This window comes from Rhinoraja longicauda, chromosome 5 (assembly GCF_053455715.1).
Source record: "Rhinoraja longicauda isolate Sanriku21f chromosome 5, sRhiLon1.1, whole genome shotgun sequence".
Classification (NCBI taxonomy): domain Eukaryota; kingdom Metazoa; phylum Chordata; class Chondrichthyes; order Rajiformes; family Arhynchobatidae; genus Rhinoraja; species Rhinoraja longicauda.
The window spans coordinates 72,522,823-72,545,575 of NC_135957.1; the positions used below are offsets into that span (position 1 = coordinate 72,522,823).

General features: G+C 42.9%; 1 protein-coding gene across 17 annotated transcripts in view; it reads left to right on the forward strand.

Moving 5' to 3' along the window:
- eya4 (EYA transcriptional coactivator and phosphatase 4) overlaps positions 1 to 22,753 on the forward strand; it is a 396,477-nt gene that overhangs the window by 218,297 nt on the left and 155,427 nt on the right. For 9 of the 17 annotated variants that reach the window (XM_078399767.1, XM_078399768.1, XM_078399769.1 and 6 more), the window contains 2 exons: positions 2,167 to 2,213; positions 17,009 to 17,133. In XM_078399767.1, coding sequence (XP_078255893.1) covers positions 2,167 to 2,213; positions 17,009 to 17,133 — 172 coding nt within the window. The remainder of the gene's footprint in view (positions 1 to 2,166; positions 2,214 to 17,008; positions 17,134 to 22,753) is intronic. The other 8 variants (XM_078399775.1, XM_078399781.1, XM_078399774.1 and 5 more) reach the window with 1 other exon arrangement.

Here is a 22,753-nt window from a genome sequence, read left to right on the forward strand (position 1 = left end):
GTTTCCTCCCACACTCCAAAGACATACAGATTTGTAGGTTAATTGGCGTTAATAAAATTGTAAATTGTCCCTAGTGTGTAGGATAGTGTTAGTGTATGAGGGTCGCTGGTCGGCGCGGACTCCGTGGGCCGAAGGGCCTTTTTCCGCTCTGTATCTCTAAAGTCTAAAGAGTGCCCTCAGAAATTGTGGGAAGCTGGAGAAGATAATGTGGAGCTCCCGACAGAGTTACTCATATTAACAATAGTCACAGGTGAGGTCCCAATAGACAAGAGGTTGACCAATGTCACCACTTTAAGAAATGCTGCAAAGAAAAGCCTGGGAACTACAGATCGGGGAGCCTTGAATCAATGGTGGGTAAGCTATTGGATGGGATGGGATGGGTGAGTTGGGCCGAAGGGCAAGTTTCCATATATGTTCTGTATTGCTCTGTATTCCATATCCATTAATTGTAACAGACAAATCCAACGTATAACTGCTTCGTAGGATGCCTCTGCATTGTTCAAAATGTGATACTGAGATTCACTTGCCATATCAATAGGTGCAACTTCATTGCTCTGCTCTGTGTTCCTAAGTTTAATGTAATGAAGGTTTTAGCCTTTCATCAACAATACAGATTCAGCGTGCGGAATATATTAAATATACGAAAGACATGTTTTTGAAACATTTTAATTACCATGTGATTTTTCTGAGCTAATAAGAGTTTATGTGACATTTGAATAGACTTCAATACACTTCCAATGTGTACCATTGTATGTTTACAGTCCTTCCCTCATATATCAAATTATACACACGAGACAGGAATGCTTGCCAATACTAGCAAGTACAGTACTATGTGCATCAACAGTTTGCAGTCTTGGCAATTGCTGCTTGTACAAATACGCCTGCCTCACTGATAGGCATTTATTTTCATGTCATTTCAATTTTTTGATTCTGACTACTCGGGTTGTTGCAGAATTTACAACTGTTGTGTCCTATGATTAGTTTACTTAAGAGATACAGTGCGGAAACAGGCCCTTCGGCCAACCGAGTCCGCGCCGACCAACGATCCCCACACATTAACAATACCCTACACACACTAGGGACAATTTACAATTTATACCAAGCCAATTAACCTACAAACCTGTACGTCTTTGGAATGTGGAAGGATTCCGATGATCCCAGAGAAAACCCACGCGGTCACGGGGAGACTGTAGTCGGGATCGAACCCTGGTCTCTGGTGCTGTATGCATTGTAAGGCAGCAACTATACCGCTGCGCCACCGTGCCGTTTGGTTAGTGTGTATGGTATCGTTAGTATGTCACTAAAATTGGTTATATTGTGGACAGTGAAAAAAGGTATCTAAGATCACAGCAGGATCCACTCTGAAAAATAACTTTCTGCCACTTCCGTCGGTTCCCTATCTTCCCGTCAGTCTTTCAGGTTGCTAACAGTTCACTTGTGCTGGAAAAGGTTAGCTACACAACAGCCTTTAACCTAGAACTGGTAGGGAAAGGTGGAGGGGAAGGAAGGAACAAAGTTAAAAACTGATGAAGCTTCCTTTTTGTATCCTTTGACATACCTTCCCTCCTTTTCCCCCTCTCCACACACTCCACACTTTTCCCTCTTTGTTGTGCTTGCATAAAAACCTTTACATGTCAGATATTTATCAGTTATCGGCCTGAAATAGTAAACATTGCCAACTGATCTGTCGAGTGTTTAAACATTTTCTGTTTTTATTTCACAAGTCCAGCCTACACAGTATTCTGCATTTTTAGAAGGAAATAAATAATTTGATGCTCCTGCAAACTGTGGAGAGTATCACTTTCAATTTGAAATGTTGGATCTTTTAGCTGGTTTCTTTACTCCTTCATTTCTAGGCACAACAATATGAAAATGAATTTGACATTTTAATGTGTTGGGAGGAATGATTGGATTCTGATCATTTGCAATATTGGTCCATCCTGTGTAGGAAGGAACTGCAGATGTTAGTTTACACCAAAGATAGACACAAAATTCTGGAGTAACTCAGTGGGACAAGTAGCAGTATATGAAGATGTTTAAAGAAGATTCTACTAGGCAAAATAGCCTTCCACTAGGATAATACTTTTGTTGTCTCAACCAGGTGTACTTGATGGAAACGGAAGTTGCTTAATGATTTAACTAATTGGTATATATTTATTTTTGCAGGTAAAGAAAACGCAGCCAGATTCAGATGTTACAGAGCCTCAGAACAGGTAATGCAAGCATCTCTACATTTTTAAGCAGTGGAATAGTAACCACCTTATCATACCTGCTGCAGACTAATCACAAGAGAGTTGTATAACTAACTGCAAAACACTAAATTTCAGCTTAGTAACTGAGAAGGTTTGTAGATGGTAAATTTTAAAGCAAAGAAGTAACTTAAAGGGACTCTGTTGAGTGTATTCTTGGAGCGAAATCTTTGATCCAGCCCCTCCTCCACTAATGAAATCACAATTTAACCCTTTATGTTTAATTAGCAAATCTAGATTCTGCTATTTATTATCTTATTCAGTCTGCAAGTTACTTACATTTCAGTTTTGCTTAGCATGTTTGTGAAGTTGAATCAAATGAAACCAGTGTCTTTCCCATTTTAAGTGGAATGATAGTGCTATTTTCTTTAAATTTTGTCGCATCGAACAAAACAACTGATTGAGCCATGGAGCACAGAAACCGGTCCATCAGCCCACCATGTCCATGCATAGAAGCATAAAAGCATCGAAAAATAGGTGCAGGAGTAGGCTATTCGGCCTTTTGAGCCAGCACCCATCATTCAATATAATCATGGCTGATCATCTAAAATCAGTACCCCATTACTGCTTTTTCCCCATATACCTTGATTCCTTTAGCCGTAAAAGCTAAATCAAACTACCTCTTGAAAACCTCCAGTGAATTGGCCTCCACTGCCTTCTGTGGCAGAGAATTTCACAGATTCACAACTCTCTGGGTGAAAAAATGTTTCCTCATCTCAGTCCTAAATGGCCTACCCCTTATTCTTAAACTTGATGCAGACTATCAAGTAACACTCAGTCGCTATTCAGCTCCGCCTTGGCAATTCAAGGACTCATTCGAATGCTTCTTAACTGTGGTGAGAGGTGAGAGTACATGCCTTCACCACCTCCTCTGGCAATGCATTCCAGGTCACAACCATCTCGAGGTGAAAAAATAAATTCTTCCTGACATCCCATCTAAAGAGGGACATTGGGACAATATTGAATGCTGTTGTAACTTTGTCGGCGTCCTATATGTGGCGACTCTTTGCATACTTTGTGCATTGTATGTAAAACAAAAAATGTCACTGTACCGAGTACAAATGACAATAAAGTATCAATAACATACTCCATGATTTAGGCCCAGCAATGATAAAGGGACTGTTATAGGGGGAAAAAAACTACAGATGCTGGTTTAAATCAAAGGTAGACACAAAATGCTGGAGTAACTCAGCGGGTCAAGGAGCATCTCAGGAGAGAAGGAATGTGTAACCTTTCGGGTCGAGAGCCTTCTTCAGACTGATGTCAGGGGAGGGGGCGGGGCAAAGATAGGATGTAGACGGAGACAAGAAGACTCCGAGGAAGGGGGAGGGGATAGAGAGGGGGAGCAGGGACTACCTGAAGTTGGAGAAGTCAATGTTCAAACCGCTGGGGTGTAAACTGCCCAGGCAAAATATGAGGTGCTGTTCCTCCAATTTGCGCTGGGCCTCACTCTAACAATGGAGGAGGCCCAGGACAGAAAGGTCAGATTGGGAATGGGAGGGAGAGTTGAAGTGCTGAGCAACCGGGAGATCATGTTGGTTGAGACGGACTGAGCGGAGGTATTCAGCGAAACGATCGCCGAGCCTGCACTTGGTCTCACCGATGTAGGGAAGTTGACACCTGGAACAGCGGATACAGCAGATGAGGTTGGAGGACGTGCAGGTGAACCTCTACCTCACCGGGAAAGACTTTGGGTCCTTGGATGGAGTCGAGGGGGGAGGTAAAGGGACAGGTGTTGCATCTCCTGCGGTTGCTGGGGAAAGTACCTGGGGAGGGGGCAGTTTGGATGGGAAGGGACTAGTGGACCAGGGAGTTTCAGAGAGAATGGTCTGCGGAAAGGGGTGGAGACGGGAAGACGTGACCGGTGGTGGGATCCCGTTGGAGGTGGCAGAAATGTTGGAGGATAATTATTGTATGCGACGGCTGATGGGGTGGAAGGTGAGGACAAGGGGGACTCTATCCTTGTTACAAATAGGGGGAGGGGGAACAAGAGCGGAGCTGTGGGATATTGAGGAGACCCTAGTGCGAGCCTCATCTATAATGGAAGAGGGAAACCCCCGTTTCCTAAAGAATGGGGACATCTCCAATGCCCTAATATGGAACACCTCACCCTGGGCGCAGATGCGGCGTAGACGGAGGAATTGGAAGTAGGGGATAGAGTTTTTACAGGAAACAGGGTGGGAAGAAGTGTAGTCAAGAAAGCTATGGGATGTCAATGGGTTTGTAGTAGATGTTTGTCTCCTGTGATGGAGATGGTGAGATCCAGAAACGGTAGGGTGATGTCGGAGATGGTGCAAGTATATTTAAGAGCAGGATGGAAATTAGTGGTGACATTTATGAAGTCAGTGAGTTCTGCATGGGTACAAGAGATAGCACCAATGCAGTCGTCAATGTAGTGGAGGCAGAGTTCGGGGATAGGGCCAGTGTACGCCTGGAGCAAGTAATGTTTGACGTACCCTACAAAGAGGCAGGCATAGCTAGGGCCCATGCGAGTGCCCATTGCTATGCCTTGGGTTTGAAGGAAGTGGGAGGAGTCGACTGTGAAAGGGACTGTGATATATTTCATCATCAGAAAACTGTACTACTTGGAGGCGAATCACCAGGTGTTAGTATTCCCATATACTCTTGTCCTACTTGGTGGTAGAGGCCGCATTTCTGCAAGGTCCCATTGGAGTTCCCTGTCCTGGGCATGTAAAAGGAATGCATTTCGTTGATGGTACGCATTACATAGAAACATAGAAAAATAGAAAATAGGTGCAGGAGGAGGCCATTCGGCCCTTCGAGCCAGCACCGCCATTCATTGTGATCATGGCTGATCATCCACAATCAGTAAACTGTGCCCAAATTCTCCCCATATCCCTTGATTCTACTAGCCCCCAGAGCTCTATCTAACACTCTCTTAAATTCATCCAGTGATTTGGCCTCCACTGCCCTCTGTGGCAGAGAATTCCACAAATTCACAACTCTCTGGGTGAAAAAGTTCCTTCTCACCTCAGTTTTAAATGGCCTCCCCTTTATTCTAAGGTTGTGGCCCCTAGTTCTGGACTCCCCCAACATTGGGAACATTTTTTCTGCATCTAGCTTGTCCAGTCCTTTTATAATTTTATATGTCTCTATAAGATCCCCTCTCATCCTTCTAAACTCCAGTGAATACAAACCTAGTCTTTTCAATCTTTCCTCATATGACAGTCCCGCCAGCCCAGGGATTAATCTTGTGAACCTACACTGCACTGCCTCAATTACAAGGATGTCCTTCCTCAAATTAGGAGACCAAAACTGTACACAATACTCCAGATGTGGTCTTACCAGGGCCCTATACAACTACGGAAGAACCTCTTTACTCCTATACTGAAATCCTCTTGTTATGAAGGCCAACATGCCACTAGCTTTCTTCACTGCCTGCTGTACCTGCATGCCAACTTTCAGTGACTGGTGCACAAGGACACCCAGGTCTCGCTGCACTTCCCCCTTACGTAACCTGACACCATTGAGATAATAATCTGCCTCCTTGTTTTTGCCACCAAAGTGGATAATCTCACATTTATCTATATTATACTGCATCTGCCACGCATCTGCCCACTCACTCAACCTGTCCAGGTCACCCTGCAACCTCCTAACATCCTCTTCACAGTTCACACTGCCACCCAGCTTTGTGTCATCTCCAAACCTGCTAGTGTTACTTCTAACTCCTTCATCCAAATCATTAATATATATGGTAAATAGTTGCGGCCCCAACACCGAGCCTTGCGGCACTCCATTCTCCACTGCCTGCCATTCTGAAAAGGACCCGTTTACTCCTACTCTTTGCTTCCTGTCTGCCAACCAATTCTCTATCCATGTCAATACCCTACCCCCAATACCATGTGCTCTAATTTTGCTCACCAATCTCCCGTGTGGGACCTTATCAAAGGCTTTCTGAAAGTCTAGATACACTACATCCACTGGCTCTCCTTCATCCATTTTACTTGTCACATCCTCAAAAAATTCCAGAAGAATAGTCAAGCATGAATTCCCTTTCATAAATCCATGCTGACTTGGACTTATCCTTTTACTGCTATCCAAATGCACTGTTATTACCTCTTTAATAATTGACTCCAGCATCTTCCCCACCACCGATGTCAGGCTAACTGGTCTGTAATTCCCCGTTTTCTCTCTCGCTCCTTTCTTGAAAAGTGGGATAACATTCTCCCTCTCAAAATCACATTCTCCCTTTCAAAATCACGTTGTAGCAACGATGCAACATTGAAACAGGAATTGCATGGTTGGCATGGCAGATGGAATCCCACTGTTTGGGATGATGCACGGCTGTTTAAGTTCTGTGTGGGAAGGCACTGCAGATCCTGGTTTGCACCGGAGATAGACACAAAAGGCTGGAGTAGCTCAGCGGGACAGGCAGCATCTCTGGATAGAAGGAATGGGTGACGTTTTGGATCGAGACCCTTCTTCAGACTGAGAGTCAGGGGAGAGGGAGACACAGAGATGTGGAAGGGCAAGGTGTGAAAATGAGGCATCAAAGGCGATGAAGGGTAAATGTTGGGCATAGAGCTGGAGAGCTGGAGGAGTCACAGAGGGAGAGCAGCGAGAGAGAATGGTGCAGAACTCTCGTCGGAGAGAGGAGGAGAACCTCTTCAAGTTCTGTTCCAGCTGTGCTCATCCAGATAAGCGTCAGCTATTCCTTTGCATTCTGCATTTAACTTCTCCCTTTGGTAGTCCCACTGGGTCAAGGTGAATTGCTTGCTGCCAGTTTTGTGGATTTTGATGTGGTAGATGTGGAATCCAAAGACTGATTCAGCTAGGACAATAGGTTCTTGATGGGTAGAGTAGGTCATTTGGGAGATGGTGCATTACATCCATAATTTTTGTTGGGATTCTGCGTGCATCACCACCTAGCATCCTTTCCATCCATTGCTTAAGAATGCCTCTGACCAAGAATGCATGCGATTTTCTCAGTGCTGAAGAGTGAGGGACACTGTGGGGAGATGCGATGTGGTGGAGGTGAGGTGGGAGGGACATAAAGTGCAGAGAGGGAAGAGTGGGGATGGGTGCCCATTGCATTTAATGAAGGGGGGAGGCTAGATGCGAGACAGAGGGAAGGGGTATATAGTGTTGAAGGAAAGGTTCTCATGGAAGCTGCGAGGAGAGGAGATGAGGGGGATGCTGAATGAGAGGAAGTTTAGCAACAAGAAGCAATGCGTGTGAGGGAGGACAAGGAGTGTGAGTGGATTAGGGAACGAGAAGGAGGTGATGCAAAAGGTTATCTGTGTTTGAACTCGGCATACACATGTGTGCGTGTGTTTGTGTGTGTGTCCGTGTCTGTGTGTGTGTCCGTGTGTGTGTCCATGTCCATGTCCATGTGTGTGTGTCTGTGTGTGTCCATGTCTGTGTGTGTGTCTGTGTCTGTGTGTGTGTCCGTGTGTGTGTCTGTGTGTGTGTGTGCGTGTGTATGTGTGTGAGTGTATATGTGTGTGTGTGTCCGTGTCCATATGTGTGTGTGTCCATGTCCGTGCCCGTGTGTGTGTGTCTGTGTGTGTCCGTATGTGTGTGTCCATGTCTGTGTGTGTGTGTCCGTGTCCATATGTGTGTGTGTGTGTGTGTGTGTATGTGTGTGTGTGTGTGTGTTGGTGTGGGTATGTGTGTGTGTGTCGGTGTGTGTGTGTCGGGGTGTGTGTGAGTGTGCGTGTGTGTGTGTGGGTGTGTATGTGTGTGGAACAGGTGGAGGATGATGGCTGACTTTAGTGGAGCATCACAATGGCTGGGAAGGCGGATGAAGGCTGCAGCAGAAAAAGGGTCCCCGGTTGTCTTGGACTCCATGCCACTGGATCCAGACCCAGATCTGTCAAGGACCGTGTGTGTGGTGGCTGTCTGTGCACCGGTCTCTCCACGTTAAACAAAGTCACGCACAGGCGTCCTAAAGAGGACAGTCATACTCGCTTCGAGTGATCGCCGAGGATGATTGTGTTTGTATGTATGTGTGTGTGCGTGTGCATGTGGTGTGTGTGTGCGCGTGTGCGTGCGTGTGTGTGTGTGTTCATGTGCAGGCAACGGCCTCCCTCAGTATGTTGTTCAGGATCCCAAAGTACAGGTCCCTTATGGACAGCCCAACAGCGGGCAAATCTGAACATGGCTGCTGACCTGTGGCTTGTTGATGAACAATTAACTTTGCAATCAGTCATTGCAGGATACTTGGCCTCTGAACAGCTATCATAATCTGAGCTTCCAACATTAAGATTCTGGTCAACGGTAACCTACCTGTTGCTAGAGATCAGGGACTTGGTGATGTTAATGTCATTGTATATAATGTCCAGGTTAGGTGGTCAGGCTCTCTCTTGGTGGTCTTGGTTTTTGCCTGGCACTTGTGTGACATAAATGTTATGTCCCACTTATCAACCCAGGCCTGAACATTCTCTAGATTAGTTATGGACACCTTTGTAGTCTGCTGCAGTGGAATTGGACATTGAGAAGCTAACATCACCACTTCTGACCTTGTGATGGTCTTTGATGAAGTAACTGAAGATTGTCGGGCCCTAGATACTGCCCCAAAGAACTTCTTCAACGGTGTCTTAGGGCTGATATAATTGACCTTCAACAACCACAACCATCTTGCTTTGTGCAAGCCAATGGAGTTCTCTTGATACACATTAACTTTAGTTTTACCATTACTTCTTGACGCCATACTTCATCAAATGCTTCTTTGATGTGACTTCCACCATTGGAGTGACTCTCACCTCCTCTCTTTTGTCAACTAAACGAGTAAGTACGTGTTGTTTGACAGCACTGCCGAAGGTGATTGTTGTAGGGGAAGAAAGCTGGAAGAGAGGTGGGGGTGGGACAAAGCCTAGTAAGTGATAGGTGGATATAGGTGAGGGGGGTATTTGGCAGATAGTTGGACAAAGGCCAGAGATGTTAAGACAAATAGGCTGAGATAAGGAAGAAGATGTGCATAATGTGAAGTCAGAAAAAGGAATATAGGTGGAAGGGAATCGGGGTAAAGGGAAATGGAGAAATATATGCGCATCCATGTAGGGCACAGGGAAAAGAGGGGGGGGCGGAGGGAGAGTGGGAGGGGAGGGGGTTTATAGGTTAGTTACCTAAAATTGGAGAAATCGTTGTTCATACCATTGGGTAGTAAGCTACTCATGTGGAATATGAGGGGCTCTTCCTCAGGTTTGCATGTTACCTCACTGGCAATGGAGGAGGCCCAGGACAGTAAGGTCGGCATTGGAATGTGGAGGGGAGTTAAAATGTCTAGCAATGATTGCATTGTCTATTCTCTAATGTTTCTTTACCATTTAGCACTCATGTAGTCTTGTATCACGGCTACACCAGTTCGCAGGTCATTTTGGAGGAGTGTCCTTAAATAAGGTTCGATCCACAGGCTGAATAGTAATGAAAGAGGGAAGGATTTACCAGGCCATGGGCTTACAGATTGTGGTGTAATACATTTCTGGTGTTCTTTATTTCGTACAATTTAACCAAAGTATATTACATCATCAGATAGAATCCCATTTGTCACTTTTGTGCCTACCTAACCATACATTGAAATCTTTAGTCAACCACATTGCCACTTTTGGTCTGATTGACAAATGTCTGAATCATAGCCCCAATGTTTAAGAACATTTTATTCGTACTTAAAGCAAAGGGTCTAGTATTAAATCCTGGGAACTCTGCTGATCCCAGCAATTCAATCTCTGAAGCTCCCATTTTCAGTTATAATGTTTGGTTTCTCTCACTAAGACCATTTTCTAATCCAACTTGACATTTCCCCTTGGATCCCATGGGCCTTTATTTTCTTAATCATGCTGTCATGTTAGACCTTGTCAAACATTTTGTTAAAATCTAAGTGGACTACGTGAAGTGTTTTACTCTTGTCAACCATCCTTTTAGATAAAGTGCCAATACAATTATAAAATTCCAATTTAACAATTTATTCTCTATTCACAAGATGATGCTCGTGTAACATTTCAGCCCTCTAATAAAACCAAGTGTTTCAGGTACAGGTATTGGTGAGTTATTTGTATATTCATTGCACTACCTAATCAGTATAGTTAGTTCAACATGCTCCAAATCAGATTTTATGCTCGACTAGCTTCTCAGATTTATCATAATAAACTGTTTAAATTTAGATTCACCTGCAGAGTACGTGACTAAATGGCTTGAGATATTAATATTGCTGATTGACTATTTTGGTTAAGTACTTTACAGAAGTCCTGATCCTAGCAAACCAGTTCATTTATCAGATCACAGCTGCCTACCAACCCCTTCTCTTGTTACCTAAATGCACTTGAAAATAGATAAAGATATTGAAAAGATACAGCAGGGTCATTTTAATGGGTCATGTGTTGAAGATTATTGCATTTCTGTCAGACGGTTATTTTTATACCGTTTTAACCCATAGAATGCCAACCCTACCTCTTAATGTATCAACCATAACCCAGAGCACCAAGAACTAAACCATCCCTAAGTGGATTAATTTAGTGAACCATACAGTGAAAGAAAAATACAAACCAATCTTACCGTAACATCATTTCACTTGGCTTCTGTGATGTTAAGTTTAATATACTCAGTTCATCACTATTTAGAATTATTTCAATAATATTTTTGTTTGGGAAAAAAAAAGACTAATGATGTAAGATGCCTTTTGTCTAAAATGTCTGTATTTGCTTTATATACTGGTGACCTTTGCAAATATGAACAAACATATGTTTATAGTGTGCTGTAGTCATGTGCGTGAGTTTGGACTGTAGAATCTATTAGTAGAAAAAGCATTGCTCTGTGGCAAACTACACTTAGCAACCAACAAAATTTCCATGAAAGTCAAATTCAAGATGTTTTTCAATATCTGTGCAACCAATAATCATCACTGAAATTTAAGGTTGCATTAACCATTTAATGTATGAATCAGATTGTTCCTTTCTGTTATGGGTTTAATTATAATATTTACCACCACTAATGCAGAAATCAGATTGATCAGATCCAGGGGTGGAATACCTTCAACAAGCTGTTCTTACCCAGAAACAATGCACTGAAATACTTCAAACCCATTTAAAATCGCTCTCACATGAAGTGTTTCAGAGAACGACATTTTTCATCCTTTGGTGAATTGATTTCCACTCGTAGAAACTGCTGCATTTAGTTAACCGTTTATTTGGTTATCCTAAGAGCAAAACGAGTGGAAATAATTGCCAGTTTTGCCAAATAACTTTAATCATTTGTGCCATCATTGGGGAACTGGCCTATTCAGTTCATCTGTAATAATATTTCTGTTGTATCTCTCATACATGGTAACAGTCACCTTGGGGTCTGGGGAATAATGACCAAGTCTGGGAGACCAGTTTCAGGCAACAGTAAGCTGCAGCAAATTACACCAAACAGAGCAATTATATTACTGCTTTGAGAGCTTGTAACAGTAGAACTAAATGGTGTTTTTTTAATGTAATCATCTGCAGAGTTTTGAATTCGGAAACCACAAAACTACAAAATTCCATTCAACATTTATTAATGTTGAGAATTTAATTTTTTTAAATTAATTTCCTTACCATTCGTGGGTTAGTGATCACAATACAGAAACATGTGTGTGATACCTAGTCTGCATTCAGCTCAAGTTTCTGGGCAGTACTTTGCTACTGACACAGCACTGGAAGTGTTACCATCACGATATCAAACATTTACATTGCACACTGCTGTTAAATATTTATAATGCACAGTGCCATTGTTTACCACCTTTGTGTTGAACTCCAGACCGATGGTGTGCTGTGTGGCACCCACATTTTGTAATGTTTCTTGAAGAAGGTGTAACAAACAACAGCAATATCTGCTTTAAAATCAGCCACCAATTTCCCTTGGTTTGAGCGAGCAGAACAAAGGAGCATTGCAGAAAATGTCAGACCTGACACGCACCAGTTCTCTCACAGTGGTAATGCCCAGATTTTGCTGGCATGACCATGTTACAACGATCGGAAATATATCCTCCATTACAAAATACTCCAAATGAAACCCAGAGTAAGGTTTTCCACTCAGGTGTTATAGTTTCAGAAATAGACCAGAATTGCGTGTAAGAGGAAAGTTTCTCAGCCTCCAGCTTCCACATAGTGGCAACGAATAAAACCTTACACAGTGCATGGAACAATGCCGAAGCATACTGCAGCTACACCAGCCTTTATCTACAATTACTTAACTTGTCGAAACGTGCAAGCCTGAAATATTATGGGTCCCGTTAATGATATGATATAAATGAAAAGTAACCCGCTTGTGTGGAATTGTTGTTTCATCTATCAGTATAACTTGGGGTGGCTGAATGAAATGCCACTGAAGTATTCAATCTTCTTAAATCCGCAACTTTGATAAGCCTCAAATGTTATTCTACGGACTGGTCTTTCCAGGTTCACGGTTATTTTTTCTATCATTGCTGCAAGTGATTCTAGTTTAATTGTAATTGAAGAGGTGATAAGAAGCAGACAATGTAAAGTAATATCATTTTTTATCCTGGCAGACTGCAAAATTGCTATTATGAAATTAAAGATTTTACTAAGCTGAAGGAAAGTGAAAAAATTGCTTACTATGTTTGTCACTGTCTTTGCTGTTGTAACGTTTATTGGCATGGAAGCTCATGTTAAAGTGAGCATGATTTGGTTTTGAAGATGGGTCACTGTGACTGTTGGATTGTCTTCCTTCATGTGGTCCATTCTGCTCCCTACTGACTTGATGTGCTGTGTGCCCTGTTTGAATGCAATTGCTTGTAAACTTATGGCTGCAAGAGAGTAGAACTTCTATCTTGAACTTGGCCTTTTCTACCAAGAATAGTCCAAATTCCAGCAGCATTGGGCTGTAAAATGTCGCAGTCCACTATCCTGTCACTCTTTTCATCTCTGCAACCACCTGTCCAAGGGGGATCCATGTAGCTCAGAGTGGAAAGTCCTCACCACAACTGCACCATTGCTGTGTTTAGTTTAGTTTAGTTCAGACATACAGCACGGAAACTGGCCCTTCGTCCCACCGAGTCCGTTTCGATCAGCGATCCCCGCACATTAACACAACCCTGCACACACAAGGGACAATTTAAATTTTTTTTAATACCGAGCCAATTAACCTACAAACCTGTGCATCTTTGGAGTGTGGGAGGAAACCGAAGATCTCGGAGAAAACCCCCACAGGTCACGGGTAGAACGTACAAACTCCGTACAGACAGCACCCAAGGTCAGGATCGATGGCGCTGTAAGGCAGCAACTCTACCGCTGCGCCACCGTGCCACACTCCAGTGTTGATCAACTGGAGGCAAGTCAGAGCTGAAAGAGTCTCCCTATGGTAGCCACAGAACACCTGTAGAAAAGACTGCCATGGAGGTGAGGGGATCGCTGCTTTCCCTCTTCCTCATAAGCAGCGATCCCCTGTGCGTTGGGGCAACTCACACATGATGGTCTGGCCTGATTAGCTCCCATCCCACAAGAGGCCCTGAACTATTTTGAGATGCACTGATCAAGGGGTAAATGTTCTCAGGTTACAATTCATGTCCGATTCAAGCAAAAACACTTCACACAGTGAAGGGAGCACAAATTGATTCATCCTCCCTCCATTTTGCAGACCCTTGAAAACTGAGGGTAGAAGGTGCAGTATGTGGATACCTCCTCTTTTCCTACGTCCGTGTATTTTTGTGAGTGAACACAGAAGTTTTGTCGATGCCCCTGAATGATTTGATTTCTGCCGGTAGTGGAGGGAACCCACAATATCTGTCACCGTTGGATGAACAACTGATGGTGGGCAAAGATTAACTGTGCTACTGATAATTACGCTTGGGTCCCATCTGCTCCTTTTGGGTAGATGAAAACATTGCAAAGAAGAGCAGGTCCTCACCAATATTTATCCTTCAGCCAACATCACCTCATTGCTGTTTGTGGGATCTTGCTCTGTGCAAATTGCCTTCCATTGTTTCTACAATACCAAGCTGACTACACTAGAGTCATCGAGTCTTACAGCATGGAAACGAGCCCTTCGACCCAACTTGCCCACATCGGCCAACCTGTCCCATCTACACTAGTCCCATCTGCCTGCATTTGGCCTACATCCCTCTAAACCTGTCCGATCCATGCACCTGTCTGAATATTTCTTAAACCTTGCGATAGTACCTGCCTCGACTACCTTCTCCATCAGCACGTTCCATACACCCACCAGCCTTTGTGTGAAAAAGTTATCCCTCCTATTATATCTTTCCCCCCTCACCTTAAACCTATGTCCTCTGGTTCTTGATTCCCCTACTCTGGACAAGAGAATCGGTGCGTCTACCGAAACTATTCCTCTCATGATTTTGTACACCTTTATAAGATCACTCCTCATCTTCCTGTGCTCTATACTGTAAAACTACAAAATTTCCCTTAAAAAAGGTTTCCCACATCCTAAGATGTACTTACCATCTGCATATGTAGTCACCGAGTAGATTAACGGGGAACACTGAAAAATTTGTTGCCTTATCGCGCCAGTTACCCAGGTTCGATCCTAACCTTGGGTGCTGTGTGTATAGAGTTTGTACGTTCTCCCTGTGACCTCTTGGGTTGTTTCCGGGTGCTGTGGTTTCCTCCCACATTCCAATGACAGGTTCGGGTTTGTAGGTTAATTGGGTTCTGAAAGAAAGTTGTCCTTAGAGCCCAGGATAGAACTGGCATATGATTAATTGTTGGTCGGCGCGAACTCAATGGGCTGAAGGGCCTGTTTCAACGCTGTAACTCTAAAACTAATATGGAATTCACACCCTCCACCTGTCAATTATGTTCATTCAGATGTAAACTCAAACAAAAATGGAAATTTTCTGTGTAATTAGATAAGACTGATCCCAATGCCTTCCAATGCTTCAATGGTGCTTTATTCGTCCCATATGCAACTGCACAGTGGAATTGTTTTTACATATATCACATGTTTTGATGCCATTTCCAAAGACCAGAGTCCAGTCGGCCCGCGCGCTCAATGTACAGGAGCAGTTTCAGTGACCCTCTCGTGTGTCAGTATTTGAGCAGGTGACTGAGAGTGTGAAATTTAGTGATGGTGTGTTTTCATTATCAGTGTGTTGCTGTTCCTCCGTTGCATTATTTGCCTACCCCAAATACATAAAGGCATCGAGATAGGTTTTGTGGTTTTGATGTTTGATGCAGACATGCAGTGGGAACGTAAGAGGTAGCAGCGCTTACTGCTCTCGTGTGCTGTGAATCATATGCTGCATGGGTCTGTCATTTTCCACTGTCTGTTGCTGGAGATTAAGCTGCTCTACTTAATGCTTTGACACAAAATTGCTCTAGATTTAGGAACATAGAAACATAGAAAATAGGTGCAGGAGGAGGCCATTCGGCCCTTCGAGCCAGCACCGCCATTCATTGTGATCATGGCTGATCATCCACAATCAGTAACCCGTGCCTGCCTTCTCCCCATATTCCTTGATTCCACTAGCCCCCAGAGCTCTATCTAACTCTCTCTTAAATTCATCCAGTGATTTGGCCTCCACTGCCCTCTGTGGCAGAGAATTCCACAAATCCTCAACTCTCTGGGTGAAAAAGTTTCTTCTCACCTCAGTTTTAAATGACCTCCCCTTTATTCTAAGACTGTGGCCCCTGGTTCTGGACTTCCCCAACATTGGGAACATTTTTTTCCTGCATCTAGCTTGTCCAGTCCTTTTATAATTTTATATGTCTCTATAAGATCCCCTCTCATCCTCCTAAACTCCAGTGAATACAAGCCTAGTCTTTTCAATTTGTCACTATTTATTTCTTTAAGTCATTGCATTGGGTTAAATAGTAGGGGTGGGGAAATAAAAATGCAATCTGTAAACTTTAATTTGTAATTTGCATAGTGGATGACCTTGCAGAGGTAATTTGAGTTGTGTCCTTTGGCAGATGATAAAATATTAAAACCTGATGTAATCTCCTAACCGTCCGTCCTTGTATCAGCTCCCTACCCCTCCAGGCAGGAGTCTTCATTTGCGTCACTTTCGAAGACAACGCACCAATGCAAAAATAACAGATCTATGTCAAGCTCCTGACCATTTAATCCTGCATATTTAGAAGCTAGACTGGACAGTGGTTCAATGGTTCTTCATATTACCACGATTTATCTTTGCCTCCTAAAGCATCCAGTCGACCAAAGCCGTATATCCTAGCAGAGTTAAATATTTTCAGTGGGATGTTCGTTTTTAGTGGGGTTTGAAGAGTGGCCACACAGAGTGGACTGCGGTCATTTCAAAGTTCGTGAAGAAAACAAAAGGAAAAGGTTCCCGTGTATTTTTTTTTAATCTTAAAGACTGGAGTTGGTTTTAAAAGAATCTGAGGGTGAGATGGTTTTCAATGTACTTTGACAGCTAATAGCCGACATGCCCTGTTCACGGGCATTTCAAGGGCATCGGTGTGACGTAATTTTGAGTGGAAATCAATGCTTTTGTTTGAAACCACTGCAATAGAGAATTCTGTTACAGTTATTGCATAAACGAAACGTGATACAATAAAAGAAGAAGAAAGCATATCATGGCCAGCACACTTCGCAAGGTCCTACCACGCTTTGACATAAATGTTAACATGAAAAATAAAATATTTTAGCTTAAACCAAATAAAAATACAGCTACTTTAGAACTCACAATTACCCCCAAACAATTATGTGATGGTCTTTAATTACTACACAATAATGATCAACATGTGTTTCATGAAGTACTAAGAGCTATACTCAATGATGTTGTTATGTTGAATATATTACTCACAACTATGATGTAAGAAATGTTCATGTCCTGGCAGGTCTATGGAAATGCAGGACCTAGCAAGTCCGCACAGTCGAGTGAGCAGTAGTGATACTTCTGCTGGCTCAAAACTGGACAAGGGCAGCCTGAGTAACACTTCAATTATATCAAATGGAACAGCAGGTGAGTTGTGGTAAAATGTCTTTTCCACATTTCCCACTTTGTTTATATTCTTCATAATTGCATTTTGGTTTTATTTTTGCTATTTCTCTTTTTTCAATGCTAACAAAGGGAGAGACCTGTCCTGCACTTCCCCTAAGCAGATATGTAGGTTCATCAAATTTAACTGAGTCGAAAATGCAAAACTGTCAGCTTTTTGTTTTAAACATGCGGTATCAAAACTGATACATTGCTAATAAATAAGTGCAATCATACAAAGTGACAAAAATTATAAAATATATTAATCGTCTATTAACATTTAATTGTGTTCATTAAAACCACTTATTTTTTGATATATGTTGTTATAATGTTTATATCACAGGTGCTACGACTTGAAATAGTCCAGTTGTAAAGTAAAGCATGTCATGAGGCATATTTGAGAATATTTCCCTACCAGAGATCTGGAAATTCGGGGAACGTCAGAATTTCAGTGACGTTGCCCTCTGTGGACTGTGCTTCACAAGCCTTCCATCATTTTGATGTAAGACCTTTCCCAACTAAGGAGTTTGTAAACATTTGAGTGAGAAATGAATGGTTACGATCTGGTCAAGTCTAATCAGAAGTGTTCCCCTTTAGATTGGGTTTTACTCCTTTTTACCCCTGCAGAATGAAAGACAAAGCTCCTACATTTTAAGATTATTTTGTAATACGCTGTTTAGCCCCATATTACGGTCATAATTTCCAGCGGATATTTTGTTTGCTTGAGTAAGAGAGCAATAGGAAATCTGCTTTTATGGGTGAGCAAAACTGCTGTGTATTAGGTTATTTTTTGAGGTACATTTTCTGAACTGAACTTGCCACAGGTGGATCAAACTGCGACAGATTTTTTTGTTTGCAGGGTAACTCTTGATGGTTTTCCTTTAGCTGGGAAAAATGACATCTTCCTTTACCTGCTTCAACTATCAGAATTGTTCACCCAGGCCTTACTACTGTCATGCAACTGATTTAGAAAAAATAGAATGGGCATACATCATCACTTATGTAATATATGTGCAGTATAATATATGGCTTAATAGGAAAAAACAAGCAGAAAAAACAAAATGCAATGGGTTCACAATTCGGTCCTCTGGATAATCGTCCCTAACTTGCAAAGACAAAAGAACCACTAAGTGTTGGACGTGAAAAGATTAGCGATGGGGAGGTAATTTGCAAGCACAAAAGGGTCAAGATTTGCCTTCTTGATGACAGATTTTAAACTAAGAGTTGCCGAAAATCATTAATAATATCAGCTATCATAAGGGCCAGGAAGGTAAGTTGGCAGGCGGTTGTTTAAAGGGAATAAGGTTGAGGCAGTGGGAGCTGTGTCTCCTGGTCAAGTTGAATTCAAAGAGGACTTAAGGAGAGACAAGGGTGAAATAAGAGAAAGATGTGAGTTTCGGACTAACACTAGGATTAACAGCAAAAATTTAAGCAGAAGATAGATACAAATAGCTGGAGTAACTCACAGTGGGTCAGGCAGCATCTCTGGAGAGAAGGAATAGGTGACGTTTCGGATCGAGAACCTTCTTCAGACTGCAGATGGACTTGGGAAAAGAAAAAAAACAACATGGCAGGAGACCAGAATCTTGGACTCCTTGCACATGTCATTGGAAATGGAAGTGAGGATCAAAGCGGGTGGAGAAACCCTTGTACAACACATTTATTTCTGTCTTCCTGGGTAATCCTGGAATAGTATCTGTTTGGGGAAAACGAGACAAGCATCCTGGAAATTATTTTTAATTGAGTTTGAATTTGAGTTTGAGTTTAGTTTATAGTCACGTGTACTGAGGTACAGTGAAAAGCTTTTGTGTGATAACCGATCAGCGAAAAGACAATATATGATTACAATCGAGCCATTCACAGGGTACATAGAAAATAGGTGTCAGAGGAGGTCATTTGGCCCTTCGAGCCAACAATCGAGGCCATTCATTGTGATCATGGCTGATCATTCACAAACAGTAATCCGTGCCTGCTTTCTCCTCATATCATTTAATTCCACTAGCCCCTAGAGGTCTATCTAACTCTCTTTTAAATTCATCCAGTGAATTGGCCTCTACTGCCTTCTGCGGCAGAGAATTCCACAAATTCACAACTCTCTGGGTGAAAAAGTTTTTTCTCATCTGTTTTAAATGGCCTCCCCTTTATTCTTAGACTGTGGCCCCTGGTTCTGGACTCCCCCAACATTGCGAACACTTTTCCTGCATCTAGCTTGTCCAGTCCTTTTATAATTTTATACGTTTCTATAAGATCCCCTCTCATCCTTCTAAATTCCAGTGAATATAACCCCATTCTTTCCAATCTTTCCTTATGTAACAGTCCCGCCATCCCAGGGATTAACCTTGTGAATCTATGCTGCACTGCCTCAATAGTAAGGATGTCTTCCTCAAATTAGGAGACCAAAACTGCACACAATACTCCAGGTGTGGTCTCACCAGGGGCCTATACAACTTCAGAAGGACCTCTTTCCTCCAATACTCAAATACAGATGACATGTGCAGAGTACATCTCTACTCAAATACAGACGACATATAGAGATACATGTTTGTTTACATGCTGTGTCCATCAGTGGTATGGCCAGCATTTATTGGCCATTCTTAATTCCACTTGCAGTTCTGTAGCATAGGGAGTTTCTGGCGTTAGACTCAGTGTCGATGTGGCTCTTGCAGAGTGTTTAAAAGCTGGGGTCGCCTGTGACTTGGAGAGGATTTTGCAGGTGGTGGCAGCAGAGAGGTGAAATGAAGAGAGATGATGGCAGGACATTGGGAGCTTTTTAAAAATGGACAATGAAAAGAAGAAGTGGTTGGTATGGATCCTGAATGGCAGCCAAACCTTGTGTGTAAGATGATAAAGAATAAGACTATCACGCCAACTTGACAACCAAGAGAAAGTTTTATTATAAAAGCCTGCATTTAACTCACACATTTAATGTAGAAAAGGTGATTCAGAAAGACAGAATCAGACAAAAATGGACAATGGGCCAAGGGAGTTAAATAGGAATTATGATGTGATTTTTAAGGAAGAAAAGCCAGAAGGGGAATTCTAAAGCATGGGACCTAAACTACTGAAGTTATGGCAATAATGGGATGAAGAGAAGGGAATGCTTAAAACATTGGAATCAGAGAATTTGGCAGCTTGCAGAAGGCAAGTTTATTTGGTTGGGGGGGAACTCAAGGCGATGATGTACGCGATAACAATGAGAACATTGAAATTGGAGGCAAAGGGAACCAGGAAACATTTAAGCTCAGCAAAAACAGACGGATGAGTGGGACTGCTACAAGATGGGATTTGGGCAGTAAAGTTTCATATGAGGTGAAGTTTACTGAGCGAGAGGAATGTGAACTGCTCAGAAGGACACTGGAGTTATGTGAAGACAACAGAACATGCAAGGGCCGAAGGATTTTAGGTTCAGATGGCTTGATACCTGAGTGAAATTACTGTTATAGTTGAAGTTGAAGTTACAGTACCTGATTCTTATAGCCAAGAATCTAGGCTACCACAGACTGAGCAAAACCTGCATATGATCTTAATTATCATGAAACAATGTGCACTGAAGGGAAAAAATTGAGAGTGGAAACTGTTGTTAGGGATTAAAGAAACTGGCTTCTATCTTTCTAGTACCATCAACCCAAAATTGAACATCATTCCCACTAGATATGACAATCAGTGTGAAAATGTAGAAGTACTGGTGGGGTGATAACGAGTTGATAAAGAATTGAGTGATTACTGTGCAGTGGACCTTGTTGACATGTTTGGTTGATGTTGCCAAGAAGCAACATGAAGGATAGTCAGTACTTAGAATGTCCTCCTAGTAAGAATTATCACAAGCAAAATCAATTAGCCGGAAATCCTAGACAAGCAAAAGCTAATAATCTCCAAGGACAGATATTACTCATGCTAAAATGTAAAGGTAAACAAGGGGGAGAATTGTCCATTATTATGAAGGAGTTGCAGAGATTAAGGAAGTGTCCAAGGAAAGTAAACATGATGGTAATACAGTAAACCCTTGCTATAAAGGACCACAGGCTAGGTGGGTGGGGGTGGGTAATGTCTGTTATTGCCGATTGTCTGCTGTAACAATACAATACAATACAACACAAACTTTATTGTCATTGTGCAGTGTACAAGTTCAGAGACAACGAAATGCAGTTAGCATCTTAACCAGAGTGCATGCGATGGAATAGTAAAACATATAATATATACAGTAATTCAGTAGCGGTAGTGGAAATTCCGGTGAGCGAGATCAGTCACTGATGGGAGGAGTGCCCGTGGGGGGGGGGGGGTGGCAGCATCACCAAGTGAGGGTGGGGGGGCAATATTTAAATATGAACTAGTTTAACATAAGGCTGGGTGGGAAGAAACACAAAGTCGGGGCGGGGGGGGGGGGGGGGGGGTGGGCTGTTAAACCAGTGGGAATTCATAGGTCGGGCAGCCGCAGAGTCCCCGGCCCCACACACGGCGCGGCCAGGGATGGGCCCGGTATTCACGTCGCCTTCATGCTGCTCGCTCTCTCCGCTCCCGTAACCAGAAGCTCCCGCCACATGGCACCAGCTCACCGGGTAACCTGGCGGAATTGGGGGAGGCGGTACTACAGGGGCCTCGCTCCGTTGCCAGGCAACCGAGACATCACGACATCATCGCCTGCATCTGACTCCCCGAGACCCCACTTTGTTGCAGCTGCTGCAAACCCGTCGTGCCCAGTGCAAGGCTCTTCAAAAGTGTTTTACTGCTCATTCTCTCCCAGCCACCCGCCTGTCTACTGCCCAACGCAAAATGGCATGCCACCCGCCAACCACCACCCCACGAGCGGACAGTCCGCTATAACTGAAATCCGTTATATAGAAGGTAGACACAAAATCCTGGAGTAACTTCAGACATTCTTTCAGCTACATCCATATAGAGGTCCGTAATCATGAGAGTTCACTGCATTCAAAAGCATTATAAATCAGGTTGCGACTGTTCATAATAAGTGGCTTGGTAGATGAATCCATGTTCCCTTGTCTTTAAACTTTGAATTCTGCCAGAGGAACAGAGAAAAAACCCATCAAGGTTTAAATAGGTATATATGTTTGCAATGGGGGCAGGCTACCATTTACTAACTGCTCTGCAGTGAGGTATTTAATACTAGAACATAGAAGACTGCAGCAGAGGAACAGGCCCTTCGGCCCACAATGTCTGTGCTGAACATGGTGCCAAGATAAACTAACCTCATCTGCCCACATGTGATTCACACCCCTCCATACCTTGTTCCTATCTAAAAGCTACTTAAATGGCACTATCGTATATGCCTCCACCACCACCCCAGGCACCCACCACAGCCTGTGTAAAAAAAACTGGTCCCGCACGTCGCCTTTCACCTTAAAACTATACACCTTTTGCCCCTTTCACCTTAAAACTATGCACTCAGTTTCTCTACGCACTAATTTGACATTCCCACCCTGGGAAAAAGATTCTGACTGTGTACCCTATCTCTGCCTCTCATAATTTTATATACTTGACATATATACTTCTATCGGGTCTATATACTTCTATCAGATCCTCGTGGACTACTTATGCGTTCTTTCATACTCCACAGTTAGTTATCCTCAAGACCGCTCTAAGGGCACTC